We start from the raw sequence: 18376 nt of genomic DNA, 5'->3' as shown, positions 1-18376 counted from the left end.
TGCAGAAATGTGTCTCTGTGTGAGAACAGATGCTTATAACAGCTCCAGGTGGTAAGCTGTGCTCTTCTTCCCGAATACTATTTGCGTCAGTGGCTAAGTGAAGAGCTGTAGAGCAACCAACAGCATGCTCTGTAGAAACAGCGATAGTGGGTTGATTATAAGCTACTTTGAATTCTGAGACTAAAGGCTATGCTTTAGCTCAATAAATCTTAAACTTGTCAATGGTCAGGCTCTTGCAATTCTTTTTACTGAGCCCTTTTCTCCTACCGTTTGCCTTGATGAAGAGATAGTCATAGGAAACAGCTGGACTCAGGTATCTAAACTCTGCAAAGAAGCGCTGCCCCTTTGGAAGCACTTTTTGCCTTCGGCTTATTTCAGAACACAGTGCAACAGCACACCAGCGCACCTGAGTACAGCACACTGTGGCAAAGCAACAAGATGTGCACCTGGCCTTAAAAACCCTTGTCCTGCTGAGCAGGTCTACACTGTGCAATACACTATGTTGAGCTTGGCTTCTCTAAATCAGCAGTCATTTCTGAAAATCTTGCTCCATAACCTAAGCATGTTAAACAGTAACGAGTGGTACTGAGACACAGGTACAACTTCAGCTACAGCTGAAGGCTTTACCGCAGGCCATCACGAGCAAACCATATCCCCTACCAGGCCACTACCAAACATCTCACAAGAGATCTGTGTGTCCATTCTGCAAAGACGTCTTCACTGCTGGGAAGCAGCGTACCTTCACTTCAGGACACTTCCCAGTAGTGAGTATATGAGGTAACAAAAGCAGTAACGAAGGCAAAGCACTTAGCAAATGAGTCAAAGCCAGCACTCAAAAAAACTAAAGAAAAATTTTATTTCAACTGCAAGAATAACTGGAGAAGGCGCTGCCTACCTGTGGTGACTCAAGTGGTGGCTAGTATACTGGAACAGCCCAGTCCCCCTCAGCGAAAACCACCACCCTACAGAGCAATACACGAAGAGGTGACTTGGTTGGAGGAAAGAGACCATCTGCACCTCTTTGGGTTTTCGCTTTTTTTTTTTTTTATATATATCTATCCCAGGAACAAAAGTTCTTAGCACATAACACCAAAAAACACCAGTTCTCAGAGGACAATGATTGCTTAAGTGTGTGTGAAGGAAAGCGATAAAGAGGAAGACTTTAAGCCACAGTTAATGATTATCAGAACTGCCCTATGAAATCCATTAACTGGACTATTTCATTGCCTTTCTTTAGCTTTAGAATGTATTATGATAGAATACAAAATAAAACTAAACACAGAGATTGTGTACCTGGTACTTAAATTCTGTGAGCTGAAGTTACATGTTCCATAAAACACTTCATACAAAGCATAGAACAACATTCATATGAAGAATTTCAGTCTCCTCCATCATGAATTCATATTATGCTGCATTCTAAAATTCTTGTACTTTGTTTACATTGTGTCTTGTATTCTAGTCTCATTCAACATATGCTCCTCAGCATGTTTTATAATGTAGGGTATACAAATACTCCAACCCCAGCCTTGAATGTAAAATAAAAAAATAATTTAAAAAAAAAATATACAAAGGACAGTCAAGCTTTGTAAGTGAAAAACCAAAAAAAAAAAAAAAAAAACCCAAATGGGGGCAACAGACACCAGTGCAGAGGCGAGAGGTGCCAGGGCAGGAGAGACATGAAGGCAGGAAGACACTGGAGAGAAACAGGGCACAAAAGTAGTTGCCTGAGCAGGACTAGAGCAGAGAGACACCCGCACGGGGCAGAAGACACAGGGCAGGTATGCCTCCGAGGGGTCTGCAGACGATGGAGTAGCCCTTGCCAGAGGAGTGGAGACAGAAACCTGGAGGAGCAAGAGAAAAGCAATCACAACACACTGAGCCCAATCTCATGCTCCCTGTGGCCTCACCCAAGGGACTGAGGCCAGGCATTGGGGAGGATAAATGTTCAGAGGGAAGATTGGGTGTTTTCCCTAAGTGATCTTTGGTATTCTTTATTCTTCAGTACTAGAATCAGTAATTAAACATTTGCTAATTGGCAATAAATTAAGTCAAATTCCCTGCAACAAAACTGTTGTGTTGCCTGTGGGGCTGTGTTTTACAAGGCAGCTGTCAAGATTAATCTGTCACTGGTGAATTTGTTCGAGGAATATCAGTTGCTTCTGTAAAGGTCATGGTTCTTCCTTTGCCTCTTTTGCTGATATTTCTTGACCAAGTGTGAAAAACTCCATCAGCATCAACAGATTCAGAAAGCTGCTATGGAAAATGGCAAGATGAACTAGAAGACCTTTTAAAAATGGGATTACTTCAGCAGCTGAACTTTCAATATTGCTCTGCATCCCAGGACCTCATGAAAAAACTACTGTTGGAGCCTCAGAACTGTACCTGTCCCAACTGAAGTCCATGCATATTCTGCTTAGATTTCACACACCAATTCAGTATTTCAGCCAAAGGCTTGCTCCTTTTTGTTTTACAAGTTTTTTTTGCCACAGTTCTGCTATTTTCTCTCATCATCCATAAAATACTCTAGTTCAATTTGCTTATGAAAACAGATTGAGTTCTGAGATCTCACAGTTGAAGTGGCTCTTGTATTTCAGTCACTTCCGCAATTAGTTCAACAATGTGTGCTCCAGCTCAGAACACTCACGTCAGCCCCAAATGAAAATGTTGTTCATTAACATAAGCTGCCTCGGGAAACTTCTGCTGAACAAATGCTGCCCTTAAGGGCAAATGTATTCAGGCCCTTCTCTCTAGACTGTTTCTGGCACTCCACCAAGATCTCCCAAGGTGGTTCCCCAGCCTGGTCTTTGCTGATGCCCATTGCTAGTGCCTGAGTCTCCCCATACGCATGTTAAAAGGCTACTTGGCTGCTGCTTTTTTCCAGGTGAGGCCTCCCAGCTTTTCAGCACTTTCTTCCAGCTGCTTCTTGCTTCTGAGTGCAGCCAAGATTCCTGGCTTTTCTCACATTCTTCTTTCTAGGAAGACCACTGCAATTTTGAGGCATATCACACTCTCAGGCTGATTGGTTCTGGCATATAGGCAGGTCTACAGCATCCACCCACTTGCCTGCAGACCCCAACTAGTTTAAGAGCTGACTTTAACCAGACGTAGAAACACCTCTTGATCAGAGCCTGGGGCACAGCTGAGTGATTTCCACAGGTTCTTCCAACTACTGGCTAGATTGTATTGTATTATTTCCAGCTCCTATTTATGAATTTCAGAGATTTCCACAGGAGTTCTAGCATATCTCCATGACTCTTCCTTCCAAAAAGTCTATTAAAATAATTAAATAGACTAATACAATACAATGTTAAAGTCAGCTCTTAAACTAGTTGGGGTCTGCAGGCAAGTGGGTGGATGCTGTAGACCTGAGCCCAGTAACTCATGTCACCTGCATCACCCATCAACTTTAAGATTTCAAGACACCAACACAGACATTCCCAGATGTAGAGAAAATCACCCTTAGTTATTTCCAACAGCAGCACCAGTTACCCCAGCAACACCCCGCCTTCTCCCGCCTGGGAGACCCGTCAGGCCTCCCCTCCTGCGGAGGCCGGCGCCTCACAGAAGGGCGCGGGAGGGGCAGCACCGCTCCCGCCCCGCCCAACGGCCGCCGCCGCTGGAGCCGCGGGCGGAGCGCAGCGGGGCCATGTCGGCTCCACGGGCCGCGGCGCAGGGCCCCGGCGCCGGGGCGGCGGAACGGGAGACGGTGCGCGGCCGGGGGCTGGAGCTGGAGCTGGGGAGCAGCACGCAGACGTCGCACAGACTGCTGGCTTACAGCGACGCGCTGCTCTCCATCATCGCCACGGTGATGGTGAGCGCCCGGCCCAGCTGCGGCGCGGGGCCTGCCCGACCTGGCTCCGCCGCGGAACCCGGGTCGGCGGCGTTGTGCGAGGCTCGGGGCGGGCTGACGCCGCGGGGCGGGGGCGGCAGGGCGGCCAAGCCCGGGGACTGCCGTCGGGCGGTGTGAGGGGAAAACCCCGAGCAGCCGCAGGTTGTCGGGGACTCTGTGGATTGCGTTCGTGCCCTATCCGTGCGCTTGTCAGCCTGGCGAGCTGCCTCCCAGCCCGGGCGCTTTCGAGGAGCCGTGTTCGCTTGTCCCGCCCATCCCCAAGCCCCGTTCCTGCAGCGATACAGCGAAATGTGGGCGCCGGTCCCGGAGTGTGGGAGCCGGAGAGCGCGGCGGGGCGTCCCCGGGCAGCGGTGCGCGGTCGTGGGGCGGGGGTGACCGCGTTGGCCCTGCGCGCCCGAAAGTGATTCTGGCTCCCAGACGGCAGGCTGTTAGCAGCTGCGTGATCCACGAGTATCTGCGGCCACCTGAAGATTTTTTTTTTTTTTTTTTTTTTTTTTTTTTTAGATTTCAATAAAGCTCTCAGTAAGGAAAAGAATGTCATGTACTAATAAGGGTTTGTTATTTCAGATTTTGCCTGTGGCTCACACAAAAATACATCCTGATCAGGTATCATATGTCTTTTGGTTTGTCGTTTCTTGTCTTTGCAAGTACCTGTAACATCCTAATTTAGCACCCCCACTTAATTTCAAGTTCCAGACTTTCAAAAAGCCCAAACCATTATGTAGCATTAAAACCAACAGACATTTCCCCTAGGGAAGGAGCTGTTGAACTTGGGGTGAAGAATTTAAGTACTAAAAATCTGTGTAATCTGCAGAAATTGCGATATAAAAGCTGAATGAGCTGTATACTGTAAGCCATAGATTTTATACGGTTACTTTTGTATGACAAATGAATTGCCCATCTGACCAAAATATCTTTCAGAAAGCATCTGGTATCTTTGGTAATACATCATCACTTAGAGAAGCCACTCACATATTGCAAGCTGAATGCTGGTTTAAAACTCAGATTAATAATAAATGTTATCAGAATAAGCAAAGGTGGAAAAGAAGACTACAGAAAATAAACTAATTCTGAAAGAAACAGGAATGTTAGGAAACAAATTAATCATTTGAGAAAGTTTACAGGTTTGGAGTTTTTTTATCATGACTTATCTTTCTGCTCTTTAAAACTGACCTAGATGCAAACATTTTGTCTCAGTTTAGGAAACTCAAGTACGATCCACAGCGTGGCAGATATGCTGCATGAATCTATTAAAGCCATTGTGGTGGTACATGCAAAATTTGCTGTGGTTAAGTCCTTCCCTACCTCATTGTTAACAGTCATCACATGAAAACTTGTGTGATGTTTCTGCTCCAGAAGTCAGTGCTAAGAACATAAAAGAGGCATTTTGTGGCCATCCTTCCTCTAAAATGCATTATCACAGTAACAGTGATGAGAGAGTGCATAAATGAATCACAAGGTGAGCAGAGCATTGGGAAGCCTTTTTACAGATTGAAGACGTGTTGGTACATCATATGCCACTAACTGCATATTTCAGCATACTTAAAAGTGTCTAATAAACCAGTTCCTCTGCATGGTAGTAAAAAGATTGCTGGAAGAGAACTGTATTTTTGGCAGGCATTTAAAAAAACCTGTTACATGCATGTCCTTCCTCATTTTCAGACTCTGCTAATAATTTCACAATGTAACCTTTAACTTTTGCTTTCCTTTGTCTCTGGGTGTCATTTTCAGAAACTAGGTGAAAGTGTTCAGCAACTTCTTCTAGCAAAAATTGCAGTCTACTTGATGACCTTCTTAATAGTTACAGTGGCATGGGCAGCTCATGTAAGGTAGGAACACAGTGTTTAACTCCAAAGTTTAAGAAAAATTATTGTTTGAAAGGACAGGAGGTAACCATGTGTGTGATACATTTCTGTCTTACTGATACATTTCTGAATTGTCTTTTGTTGGATAATACAAAAAATTCATTGTAAAGAAATGCTACCCTAAGCAGTGGATAACTGTACTCTTACACCACTGACACAGGGATACAGAGAAAAACAAGCATTATATATATTTCAAATTAGAGTTACATATATTATCTTCATTCTACTTCATATTCTAGATGGAATTAAACTTCTAATTATGCTGAAAAAGCATGACTGTGTAACTTGTCTGCTACACAAATAGAGGAACTGAAATAGTACAGCTGATCTAAAACTTGTCTCTCTGTCCTCAGCAGTGCTTCTGACAAAATTACTGTAATGTTGCAGATGCTGCATTTTGCAGAGCTGTGGATACCACCACCTGCCTCTGTCTTGGTAGTTAAATTGACAAGCAGGCATGGTACTGGAATCAGGGCAGGGTTTTTTTTAATTTTGAAATTTACAATTGTTACTATATTTTTTCCTTAAATAAGTGGATTGACTGCATTCTAATAGACATGTGCAACCTGTAATTCAATACTAATACTTCACATCAGGGCTTTTATCACATTTATTTTATTGTATAAGTAAATGCTGAGGCATAGTCTTTGAATAGTTTGGGTTTTTGTGGAGGGTGATTGATTCCATTGTTTCTAAGTGACACTTCCGTGGATGAGGAATTTCATTAACAAGGTGTGGGCAGTTTGCAAGAAAGGCTTATTTTCTTTGCATAATAATAACTACATTGTATCTTCAGGAGAAATAATTTTAAGCCTTAAAATTCTGAAAATACTCTGGCCCTAACAGCATGAACTTGCCTCTGTTCTCCCAAGTAAAACTCAGAGAAAATCAGAATAATAGGTCTTCTCAGTGGCATATGAGACAAAAATCTGAGACTCTGGATGGACTCTGAACATATGGACCTGCAACAGAAGATCTGAGCCGTGCTACTGCAGGGCTCAGATCCCTATACAACATTGCTTCATCTGACAAGCTAAAAGTCAGTCTAGTGCCTATATTTTTATTTTGACATCAGAGTATCAGTTGGACTTTTTCATGTTCTTGCGTGACCAGTGAACAGTGCCTGCTGGTGAAAGTCTGCCTTTGTTCACGCTTCAGAAGCATTTGCTTGAGCAGTGAGCACCGGCTGTCAGCCTCCAGTTAGTTCTGGGCCTTGTCTGTGCTTAAGTAAATAGGTGATTAATTGACAACTAATAATAGTTGTCCTGTGGCTGCCAAGCCTTGTGTGGCTCACTAGCAGTTTGCTGGCTGTCCTGTGCCAGGTGTGTCAGGTGGCAAAAGATAGAGCTGTTCTGGAACAAAACTGCTGTGGGAGAAAGCAAACCAGTGGCCTGCCACGTGGCCTGGCTGTATTTCATCCTATAGGGAAGTGGCAAGTCCTCCAGAGAATTGTCGTCAACTCCTGCTCCGGAATCACCCCCATATCTGCCATTTTTCAAGGAATGATATCTATTTGTAGCTCACTGCCTTGTTAGGTTTTTGGTATGTGGCTCGATGGGTCAGAACTGACATCTGGGTCACTTCTTCACCAATTAATTGGCTTGTAACAATGGTGAAATTTACTTTGAACTAAATATATAATTACAGGTGTAGAGGAAGGATAGAGTAGGGGAAAAAAAATGAAGCCTGTCTGCTACATCGTATGCCACTTGTCCTTCAAATAGAAATGAGATTCTTAATAACCGCTTCATGATTGAACTTGACTGTTTGTATCCTGCTTGCTAATTTTTCTAACAAATTACTTCCATGTTTGAGCTAATGAGTTTTAGTAGCACCTGGACTACTTGTATAAATTCTGGAACAAGGGAAATCTGGTTCCCCTATATCATGATTTGTGCAATTTGTATACAGTATTGTAAAACATATTTCCGGAGCAGGCTTGTTCATATCTTGTCTTGCCTTGACAGGTTGTTTCAGGTGATAGAGCTTATAGATGATGTCCTCGCTCTTCTAAATCTGGTGAGTCTTGGCAGACATGCTGGAAGTTCATCTAGCAAGCACAGGCCACTTTTTCTTAGGTCACTTTTTCTTAAGTCTGTATGTACATATCCAGATGTTTCATTTAAAGAGCATAACTTTGCCAAATTTCCAAGTCAGGAAGATACAAAGAGCTTGAATTCCTCCTTGCCAGAGCGACTGATGGATAAGTAACTTGCTTTTAACTTCCACGTTTTATTTGAAGCCAAAAGAAGCTCCACAACAGGTTAGTCTGAAGTTCATCTGAGGGAACTGAAGAGGCACCTATGGCAAAAGCTTTTGATTCTGTTCATCTGTGTCCAGCTGAAGTATCTGTCCTCCAGGCTTAATAAAATGAAATGCTGTGTATTTTGTGGCAAAAAATCTTAGTGGTAGGTTTGAATTACAGTTATGTTTTCAGTCATTTCTCTGTTTAAGTTCCTCAGAAATTCATTCTGAAGCTTATTTGAAACAGCAGATTATATGATCTTTCAAAAAATACCACTGAGAGACCAGTCTCTGAATCAGTGTTTTGAGCTTTACACTTGTCTAAATAATCTCTCTTAAAAATTCATTTATTTATGTTTTTTGATGAGCTACCCTATAATATCTTGGTTACTAACAGTTATAATGGGGTGCTGTGATGGTGAACATATAGAGCTTTGGGTTTTGCTATATTGTTTAAAATTCTGTTCTCTGACAGTGCACAACCACACAATTAATTTAATTTAGTTAATAAAAATACTGAGTTTAAACTCCATGGGATAACACTACAGGAAATTATTTTAGAGGACTAGCTTAAGGCATGTAATTCTTATCTAATGTAGCTTTCAAAGCAATGCATTTCTTTGTGCTTGAGGTGTTATTTTTTTTTTAATTTGTCCTTTTTGTATATGAAATATTTGTGATCGGATCACCAATGGTTTTGGTGAATCAGAAACACCTCTTTAGGAGTTGTGGTACTTTTGGCATCACTACTTCAGAACGAAGTCTGCTAAGAATCATAGCAAAACTTTTACCTGTGGTATTGGTAACAAAGCTGTAGTGTTTTCTAAAATAAGCCTGTGCAGTTTGCATAGCAAACATGGAAGATGCGTAGAGAACTAGCCATTTGTTACAGTCAAAGCTCAGTAACTTCAGAAATGTGGGTTTTTTTCATGATGCCACATTAGCATTGGATCTGTGTTGCAGTCTCTGGGCGCATCTTTAATGGGGGAATTGCTTGCTTTATATTTTACCTAGTGTTTCAGTACACTTTTTTTCTTTTTTAGGCTTGTATGATGATCATAACTTTCTTGCCATACACAGTAAGTACTTTTCTAAAATTTGACATATTTTTAAATTACAGGGGTTTTTCCTTTATTTATTTGGAAAGACTTTACCACAGTATTTAGAACCCAGGAAAGTGTTACTATAGTATAAACCCTGAATCCCTTGTAATAATTAAGCCTTATTTTTTTAAAATTCATGAGGCCATGTTATAACTTTCAGTTACTGCATGTCATAGACCTGGCAGAAAATGGGTGTTCTAGAAGAAAAATTATAGTCATGGAAAGTTATAGTTTCACATGATATCTTTTAAAAATGCAGCTGAACTGAAAAAGGTCAAAGTTACCTGATGAGAATTTTGCATTTTGTAAGGGAACTAAAGCTACATTTCAAACTGCTCTTTAGATGACAGAACATTTCCCTTTTGTAACCTAGACAGAATTTTTGGTATCACATTTGACTTATTCAGCAGGGTTGATTCTGGCAGCCAATCATTCATTTTTTAAATCTGCAAATTTGATATTCTGCACAATTTCTGGTAGATGACCTTTAAACCTAGCAAGAATATTTGCAGATGAACACTGTATTAGCAGAACAAAACAGCTGCTTAAAATGCATCTTGACTTTTACTGTATATGTAGAACAGATTTATATGACAGGCACTTGTTTGTTTGGGGATATATCTGTGTTAGATATTAATCTGCAAAGAATAAGGCTGTGGTCAGTAAAACGATCTTTTTCAGCAAGAGCACATACCATTTACTTTGCCTTGAAGCTGAAATAACTTTTGGAAAGTTGTAAATGTTACCCTAATACTACTCCCTGCTTCCCCCCCACACCCCCAATGTGGCTGCAGAAGATAATACAACAGGGAGCCATGGAGGGTAGAGAAATTAAAAGATTCAAAAAGGTATCCTCATACTAAGAATTTTCACAGCTATGAAACTCTTATCCACTGAAAACACTGTTAAACTTTATGCTCAGCTACAAGCCAGTCTGTAGTCATTATGGAGACAAAGTGTCAGAGAGGTTAAGGTTTTGCAGTATCAACATGAGAGCAAAGAAATTGCATTTAGCGGAATTATGTTGAAATGCAAAGTATTATTTAGATTTTCGAATTTCATTATCGAATGAAGAGTGCTTCCATTTCTCTACTGTTGTTCCTGCATTGCTTCTTAATAAATACTTGATCTAGTTGCATTTTTTTCTAGTTTTCCTTAATGGCTGCCTTTCCAGATGTACCTTTTGGCATTTTTCTGTTCAGTGCCTGTGCTGTTGTCATTGGCCTTATACAGGTATTGGAGCTATCTGTTTACATTTTCACTTTCAAATAGATTGTCTTGGGTAGAACTAATATTAACATTTCTTAGCTGTGGGTATAAATTGCTAAATGTATTTTTTGTTTGTATAGCATTCTTTTCCAAAGTTATGCCTGTTGTGATAATATAGTATCTGTATATAAGATGAAAGTTTGCATTGCCACTGTCCTGTGAAGCTGATTTATGGAACTAAATCTGCTGATCTCAAAGTCCACAGAATAGTAAACCCTTTTCCACTCTCTAAAAATGCCTTGGGGAAATAGCAATTGGCTCTTCCTGCCAAGTTTCTTTCTGAGCTGTGCAGCAATGGCTAAGTGAACATGGGCTTTCAGCCTCAGTCCAATGGCACTGGTTTTCTGATGGTGCAGTGTCTTGTTGCTTTCTGTTCATAATTGTGGAGGTCTTCATTCCTCTTCATATAAGATCCATGGTCATGACAAGGTCTGCAGAGGAGATTAAAATCTTGGTATGCAGTGTTTTGTGAAATCTCAGAATTTCTAAGACCAGCCCTCCATGTAGGAATGAAAAATAAGGTTGAATGTATTTTGGAATTTGTTGATTTATAGTTTTACAGTTTTATATTTGAAATGCTGCACATACTTCTGTGTAATAATTTCAGTAATGCTCTTCTCCTTGCAGGCTGTGATAGTAGCATATGGATTCTATCACCCACACTTACTGAATCAACAGATACAGTTGTCTGAAAATCAGAATTTCTATAAAAGACATATCTTAAAGATTATCCTAAGAGGACCAATTTTATGCTTTTTAGCAGCCATCTTTTCTTTTTTCTTTATTCCTTTGGTAAGTTCTCCCAGTGAACCAAAAACTTTGATGCAGCGGGTTATATTAGTTGTATTTAGGACTGTGTATTAAAATAACAATGTCCATGTCAAATATGCAGACTTTCTCCGTTGCCAGTTCTGTGGTGTTGTAATCATGGCTGCAGTGCACAGAGACCAATCATAATTTGATCCATGAGTTTGCATAATTTTGAAAGAATATTCTGAAAGAATATTTGCTTTACTTGCTCTGCCTGATTTTTTTTAAATGCTTCTTTTAATTAGAAGCAGGTCTTCTAAACTGTAACTTAGCATCTTGCTCAATCATAGGAAGGTTACATGAAATAAACATCACATTGCACAAACTGAAGACAAGTGAATATAATCACTGCACTAACTCAGGGTGTAAGAGCAAACAGAATAAGCAGACCAGTTAGCCACTCTGCATCTCAAAACAAATGTTTTTGCCTAAGGGCTGCTCTTAGACAGCCTTTTTCTCTGCCATCTTTATTAAATGGCACTGACTTGCTCCTACTTATTAATAGCTTTTATCTTTCTCAGAACACCTGCTTGGAATTGAAATCTAGTTTTCAGATGTATCCTGAGCTTTCTTTCCTCTGTCTTTTTCTGTAGGATAAAGTGGATTTAACTGAATTTTGAGAAAGATTCTGTGGGAATTAGCAGTGTTTAAATAATCCCCTAATTTGGGAGGAAACAGGTTGCTGTCAATAAAAGGGACAGTTACAAGTCCAAACGTGAAAAGGCCTAATTTTAACTGAAAATACGTTTTCCTCTTACACCCTTACTTCCCTCTTCTCCCTCACCTTGTTCATTAGTGTATTTTCTTTTAATAACAGTCAAATTAGTCTCCAAGTTGCTCTTTCGCTTAGACCTGTGCAAAGCCTGTGAACCACTTATCACCCACTGAGGTGTCTTTGGGACACAAGTAGTAGAATCACAGGATCACAGAGTATCTCGAGTGGGAAGGCACCCATAAGGATCACATGGGACAGTTCTCCCAACTTCCAAAGTCATTACTGCATTTTTGTAAGAATTATTTCCCTTCTTGTTCTAGCTTGCTTCATTACTGGTAATCAATTAGCTATCAAAAGCAGTATTAAATTGCACATGCAATATTCAGGAGGTGCATGTGCATTTCAGGTGAGCCTTTTTCATGTCATAAAGTCAAGATTTGTTTTTCTCAATGTGATTATACCTAAAGATTGAGAGTAATTGTTTCATATTCAGCTTGGAAGGTAATTTATATTATAACTAATTTAAACTGTATTCATTTTCCTCTCCATAGTCTTACGTACTTCTTGGACTCGTGATCGTTTTTCCACATCTCACTCGATTCCTTATGTGGTGTAAAACGAAGATTGTTGGTGAGTAATAATATTCATAGGAGTATGTTCAGATATGTTAGGAGGTTGTCAACATGTTTTCCAAACAGCCTGGAATGAAGTAATTTTAGTTCTACTTCCATGTTCAGTCTTGGAACACAGTAATTTTGGGGCTTATTGCTGTGCTTCCAAACAGTTTCTCCCTTGCTCCCTTGTTTCCCTTAATTTGTGACTAGATTTGTGTAAAGTACAACACATTCAAAGATCATTTCTAAATTCAGAACCTCTCTGGTTTGTCCTGAACATGCATGCGCACACACACACAAATAATGGCTGCAGGCCATCTATCCCTTCTCCCTCCTAAAAAGGGAGCATGGGGATTGAAGAACATAGGAAGCAAGTGCTATGCCTGTATCACTTTCTTCTCAGCAATACTGTATGGTCCCACATTTTCAAACTGGCAGGCAGAGCACCTATAAATCAAACTTTTTCAGGGTGATTGACTGTTTAGGGTGTTACATCTCATTAATCTAACTGCTGTGGTCTAAAGGTGTGCCTTCACAAGTGGTTTAAGTCAGCCTAAATCCATGCTTCCTTCCATCACCCTCCTTGCTTATGTTCTCTCTGCCCCTCGTGTCAGCACTAACAATCGCGCAACCACACCAACAGCCAGAACAGCTTTTAAACTCTGCTGAGGAGGAGGTTGCCATTGCCAAAATAAAGGACAAGGTGGTATTGTGCAACCTATTCAGCCAAAAGGTGGAGTTTCCCTCTTTAAGAGCAATACAAACTGACCACAAAAACAGTGAATAGATCATGTCTTTGGACTTGGCACTCACAAGGTGAGTCACAGGAATAACAGCTTCGTGCTTCTCCCGCTGCTGTTCAGCCTAGTACAAGTCCATTGGTGTACACCGCAAATGGGAGCATACTTTCGACTCCACCATGTGGCAGCAGTAATGGCTGGGGAGGCAGAAATGCTTTGAAACAGCTAAAGCCAGACTCTCAGAGCCAGAGAATAAACACATACAAATATTGCCTCTGCAAATATTGCCTGTGCAAATATTGTCTGGGCTCACTGTGACAGGGGCGCTGCGGTTTGCAGTCAGGTCATGTCTGTGTACATCTCACCTGGTCAGATGGCTGACATAAATTACTGCTCTATTGACTGAGTTGTGACTACACTTGGTTTTCATTCACTTTCTCTCCTTCCTCTGGAAGCTGAAAGGTTTTTTTGTTCGTCCAGTCTGTAATCCTGAAGTGGTGCAGCTTGGCTAGCTGGGCAGTTCAGAGTCCAGTCTTTAGGGATGTGTTTGACATTTCTTATAAAAGCTCTAGAGCCCCACCTTTTGACCAAAGACCGGATTTATTTTAAAGCAGACCATTTGATGTCCCAGAGCAGCCCCTGTGCTCCAGTAAGTTTCTTCTCACGTGCAGTATAAGTTCCCCACACTGTCTTAGAGGACCTATAGCTATTAGGGCTTCCCAAGGCATAGCATCTGATTTGTTTAGCTCAAATGTTTTGTTCAATTACAGCTTTGAGTCATTACTCACTTGGTAGAAATGGTCTGCTATACAGTTTAAAGGACAGGGGGTTTTTGTTTCTGCAGCACTTGTTGTCCTGAAAGCAACATGAACTTCAGGGAGAGGCAGAGCTGCCAAAAAAAGTGGAGTGACTGACCTGTGTGGATGAACACCACTCTTCTTTCCACAGAAAGATTTTTGCAGGTGGTGAGAATGAGAAAGGTCATAGTAGGTTGTTTAACTACCTTGATTTATACTACCTGATTCTGTTTTTCATTAGCAAACATCTGGATTTGTTTCCAGGCCAGAGAGATGAAGAGGAGGCACACCATAGCTTAGAAACCTTCACTTTTTACCTCAGTGAGCCTTTGAGTAAGGAACGGGTAGAAGCATTCAGTGATGGAGTCTATGCTATTGTAGCAACCCTGCTCATTTTGGATATATGGTAAGTATTTGTGTTGCCTCTTATACTTTGTGTTGTTAAATGTAATACTAGCTTTTGTCTGCATGCAATATTTGATGAAATAAAATTAACAAAACATTGTCTTTGCCTTCTAAAACCTGCAGTGTATGATTTTCTGGAAAGATACAGAACACAAAAGATATTTCTAATGCCCACATTTCAGCAGTAGTGATCATCAGTCTATTTAAAGTATGTTGGGGTGGGGAGTCTTGAAGAACAAAGCTTCCTTTATGCTTAGTCATGTTTTCAGATAAATGGCTTTTATCAACAAAAGCTGTTCAGTCACTGTGGCAACTTTATTACATTAACCTAAAGGAACATCAACTTACTTTTAGATTTCCTTTCAGATCTAATTTATTTGCAGAGCTGTTACTTGAAATGCTGCTTTTAGGTTACAAATTAGAGAATTACAGAGTGGATGCCTGTTGTTCCATACTTGCTCAGAGTAAAGTGACATAGTTCAGTGCCCCAGGTGTGTTTTTGTAACATTTACATGCAAAGTAAAGTAAGTTTTCTCTCCACAGTGAAGATAACGTCCCTGATCCCAGAGAAGTTGAGGAGAAGTTCCATGGCAGCCTTCTTGAAGCTTTAAGTGAATATGGGCCAAACTACCTTGCCTACTTTGGCTCATTTGTAACAATTGGTCTCCTGTGGTTTGTCCATCACTCACTTTTTCTTTATGTAACAAAAGCTACACGATTAATGGGACTGCTTAATGTACTTTCATTGGCTTTCATTGGTGGGCTTCCACTAGCTTACCAGCTGACCAGTGAATTTGCAGAGAGATCTCACAATGAAATAGAAGCCATTCAGGTCAGCTGTGTTATCACTTTCTTTGCCAGCATATTTCAGTTTGCAATATGGACTACAGCCCTCCTCCATGAAAGGGAAACTTTGCATCCTTTTGCTAGATATGGTGGCAAGGAGCATGCCTTCATGTTTGCCAAGCTGGCTCTCTACCCTTGTGTAAGCCTTGGGGCCTTTTTTCTAACATGCTTGTTAAGTGAATTTAGCACAACAATTTTCCATCTTATGCAGATTGTAATCCCATTTGCTTTTCTTGCCTTGCGCATTTTTGTTAGAATTTCTTTAACTGTCATAAAGTCCGTGATGTCTCTCTCCAGACGGAAGGTTGTATTGTTAGAAGAAGAGGAGGCATGTTTGTCTCCTACGGAAACACTGTCCTAAATTTCTGTGCAGTACATGTGAAGTTATTAACTTCGGTTCTTCTAACTCTCATTATCTTCATGTGTGGATTATATTGATCTAAACCAAAGCCTGTGTTGGCCATAACTGCGGCGTATTTAAGTTTTAGCTGGTCATGCTTGAGATGTGTTCTCCAAAACCTGTAATTGAAAAAATTGGGTAAATATAGGAGACAAAGAAAAGCATGTTTCCCTTCCTTTAGAGGTACCCTTTTGGAAAAAATGCTGCTTGACATACAACTGCAGTGATAATCAATTAAGAAGTGCATGAACAGATGCCCAGCAAAATGCCCTTTTCTCTGACATATGGCAGTGGTTATGGCAGCCAAACATAGGTATAGAAGCTGGTTGTGCTGCTGTAAGCCTGGGAGTGAGGCTTGGAAGACATGGAGACCTCTGAATTTCTGTATGGTGCATCATGGTAAAATGTTTGTGCATACAGGTTGTTGGTTCTTCCCTCCCCTTCCCACCCCCCCCTGCTTTTTTTTAATGGTTTCAATGTCTCTGCTGCGTAGTCACAAACTTGTGATAGCATTTTGAAAACTACTTGTGCTTGGCTCTGAGCATGAGTTTAGATGAGACTTGCAATCGTGACTCCTACGCAGTCTTCCAGGCCACCTGAACACAAGTTCTTCAGGCATAATATATGAAGATTCATGTGGCTATGTATCCAAGATTTGAACTAGCTTTGGTATCTCCCAGGGGAGAGATTCAAAGACCTGTGGGACTAGAAGTAAATTTGTTTTCAGTTCTGAAGCAGCTGCTCATCTGAAAGGAAAGGTTTTGGTTTCTCAGGCTTGTGTCTGTTTTCATGCCTATTGAAAGGAACATCCTTCTGTTATTCTGAAGGTATAACGTCATATTCAGAGAGAGTATGAGACTTTTCTTCCATGTATAAGAGTTCCCCATTAGGAGAAGGAGTTTTTCCCTAAGTAGAGGCTAACTAAGAGATCCCACAGATTTCTGGGTCTCAGCAAGGCAGCAAAAGAAACTAATCCTGTAGAAATGCCAGTCCATAGCGTGTTGAATTTTTTTATGCGTATGTGCAGTTTGATAAGCTTTATGCTTATCAAATGTTACCCTGCAGAGAGCTGTACAGAAGGAGTGGGCAAAGTCATCTAGCCTCTGGCTGCCCTGGAAGCCATTACATTTCTTTTCGGCAGAGCCGTTAGTTTGTATATTGAAGTGTCTTAGTGCCTGATAACTTTAATGCCATGTTTAAAGGCATTTGAGGGATTTTGTTGTTCCTCTTAAAAAAAAAAAAAAATACTGTGGCAAAGAATGCCTCAAGTAATTGTTAGTGAAAAGAAATTCAGGTATCTCGTCTCAGTTTAGATCAGTCTTGAAAGCACTTGTGCTTTTTATTTGAAGCACCTTGGTACCAATATGTAATTGTTAGTATTACGTACTTCTTGTGAGAAAGTATGTTCAGATGTTTTATACCTGGTTGAGGTTAAATGACTTGCAGTAGGATTCTGCATTGTGTTGTAAATTGCTGTTTTTTTCTGATATTTAATAAAAGCACTTTTGGTTCTATATGGTTTTGTTTCTCATGTGCAGCAGGCACATAATAATATGTGTATTTGTAATAAATTTCAGTCAGTGAGGAAAAGCTTCTAGCCCCTTAGTACTATTCTGCAGATGAAACTTAAATCTGATGTCTACAATTAAAATTATGTTGGACATCTTTTTTTTTTCCTTCAGAATCATCAAGGTCCCTTCTAACTTCAACCATTCTGTGATCCTGTGTGAAACATCCAAAAGCTTTTAATGTAATATAAAGAAATGTTGATTCTAGTTCTGTTCAGTCAAAGAAAATGAGACCTGAAACAATCTGATGAAGGAGTTTCTTCCCAGTGTTTACAGGGGCGCTTTGAAGAGCAGTGAATTGCAACGTATAAATAGAAGGAACTGTATTGGCTAACTAATGCATTTTTCCTTTTTTCTTTTTTACCTCACTTGCCAGTAAGTAATTTGTTCTCCAGAAAGAAGAGATTTTTTTTTGCTTGTAGTCAAGATACCATTATTCAAACCAAATTTAGTAATATCTCAGAACCTAAACTTGAAGGCAAACTTGACCTGTGGTTTCATATGAACAAGTTGGTTTAGGATCATTCTGATAGTTTTGCTAAGTTCTGGAGAAACAAACGGCATTTCAAAGCATTAATTTGCATTGTGTGATTCTCAGGTAGAAAGAACATTCCCAAATCTAACTGTAACTAGCTGTTTACAGAATTACTAATGACCACAGGTTTTTGTCTCTAGAAAAATTAAAGTGAAACACAATGATTTTAATAATCCCAGAATCACAGAATGGTTGATGTTGGAAGGGATCTCTGGAGACTGTCTAGTCTAACCCTCCTGTTTAAAATAGGGTCAGCTAGAGCTGGTTGGTAAGGACTGTGTCCAGTCAGGACACAGCATCTGCACAGAATCACCACAACCACTCGACAGGTCAACCTGTTTTGAGTGTCTGGTCACCCTTACAGTGAAAAAAAGGGTTCTTTTCTTCTTTTTTCTTCCATTTAAAAGGAATTGCCTGTATTTTAGTTCGTGCCTATTGCTTCTCATCCTGTCACTAGGCACCACTGAGAAAAGCCTGGTTCAGTCTTTGCTCCTCCCCATCAAGTACTCTCAAACATTGCTAAGATCCCCCCTGATCCTGCTCTTGCAAGCTGCATAGTCCCAGCTCTCTCAGTCTCCCTTGTATGAGAGATGCTCCAGTCCTTGTGTCGTGTCC

At 40.6% G+C, this 18376-nt stretch overlaps 1 protein-coding gene across 2 annotated transcripts; it reads left to right on the top strand.

The window, feature by feature from the left end:
- Window positions 1–3595: 3595 nt before the first annotated feature.
- On the top strand, window positions 3596–17172 carry TMEM175 (transmembrane protein 175). Of its 2 annotated transcripts, none has more exons than XM_075739573.1 (10): window positions 3596–3811; window positions 4418–4456; window positions 5582–5679; window positions 7683–7734; window positions 9003–9038; window positions 10212–10295; window positions 10959–11123; window positions 12408–12486; window positions 14272–14413; window positions 14956–17172. In XM_075739573.1, the coding sequence occupies exons 1-10, from the start codon at window positions 3647–3649 to the stop codon at window positions 15617–15619; spliced, it is 1524 nt and encodes a 507-aa protein (XP_075595688.1). In that variant the 5' UTR covers window positions 3596–3646; the 3' UTR covers window positions 15620–17172. The 2 variants fall into 2 exon arrangements, with proteins under 2 accessions (XP_075595688.1, XP_075595687.1); XM_075739572.1 differs by having other exon boundaries at window positions 3602–3811; window positions 14269–14413; window positions 14956–15769.
- Window positions 17173–18376: the final 1204 nt, after the last annotated feature.

This window comes from Balearica regulorum, chromosome Z (genome assembly GCF_011004875.1).
Source record: "Balearica regulorum gibbericeps isolate bBalReg1 chromosome Z, bBalReg1.pri, whole genome shotgun sequence".
Lineage (NCBI taxonomy): Eukaryota > Metazoa > Chordata > Aves > Gruiformes > Gruidae > Balearica > Balearica regulorum.
Note: the sequence above shows the minus strand (reverse complement) of the source record. Positions and strands in the feature narration are given on the sequence as shown.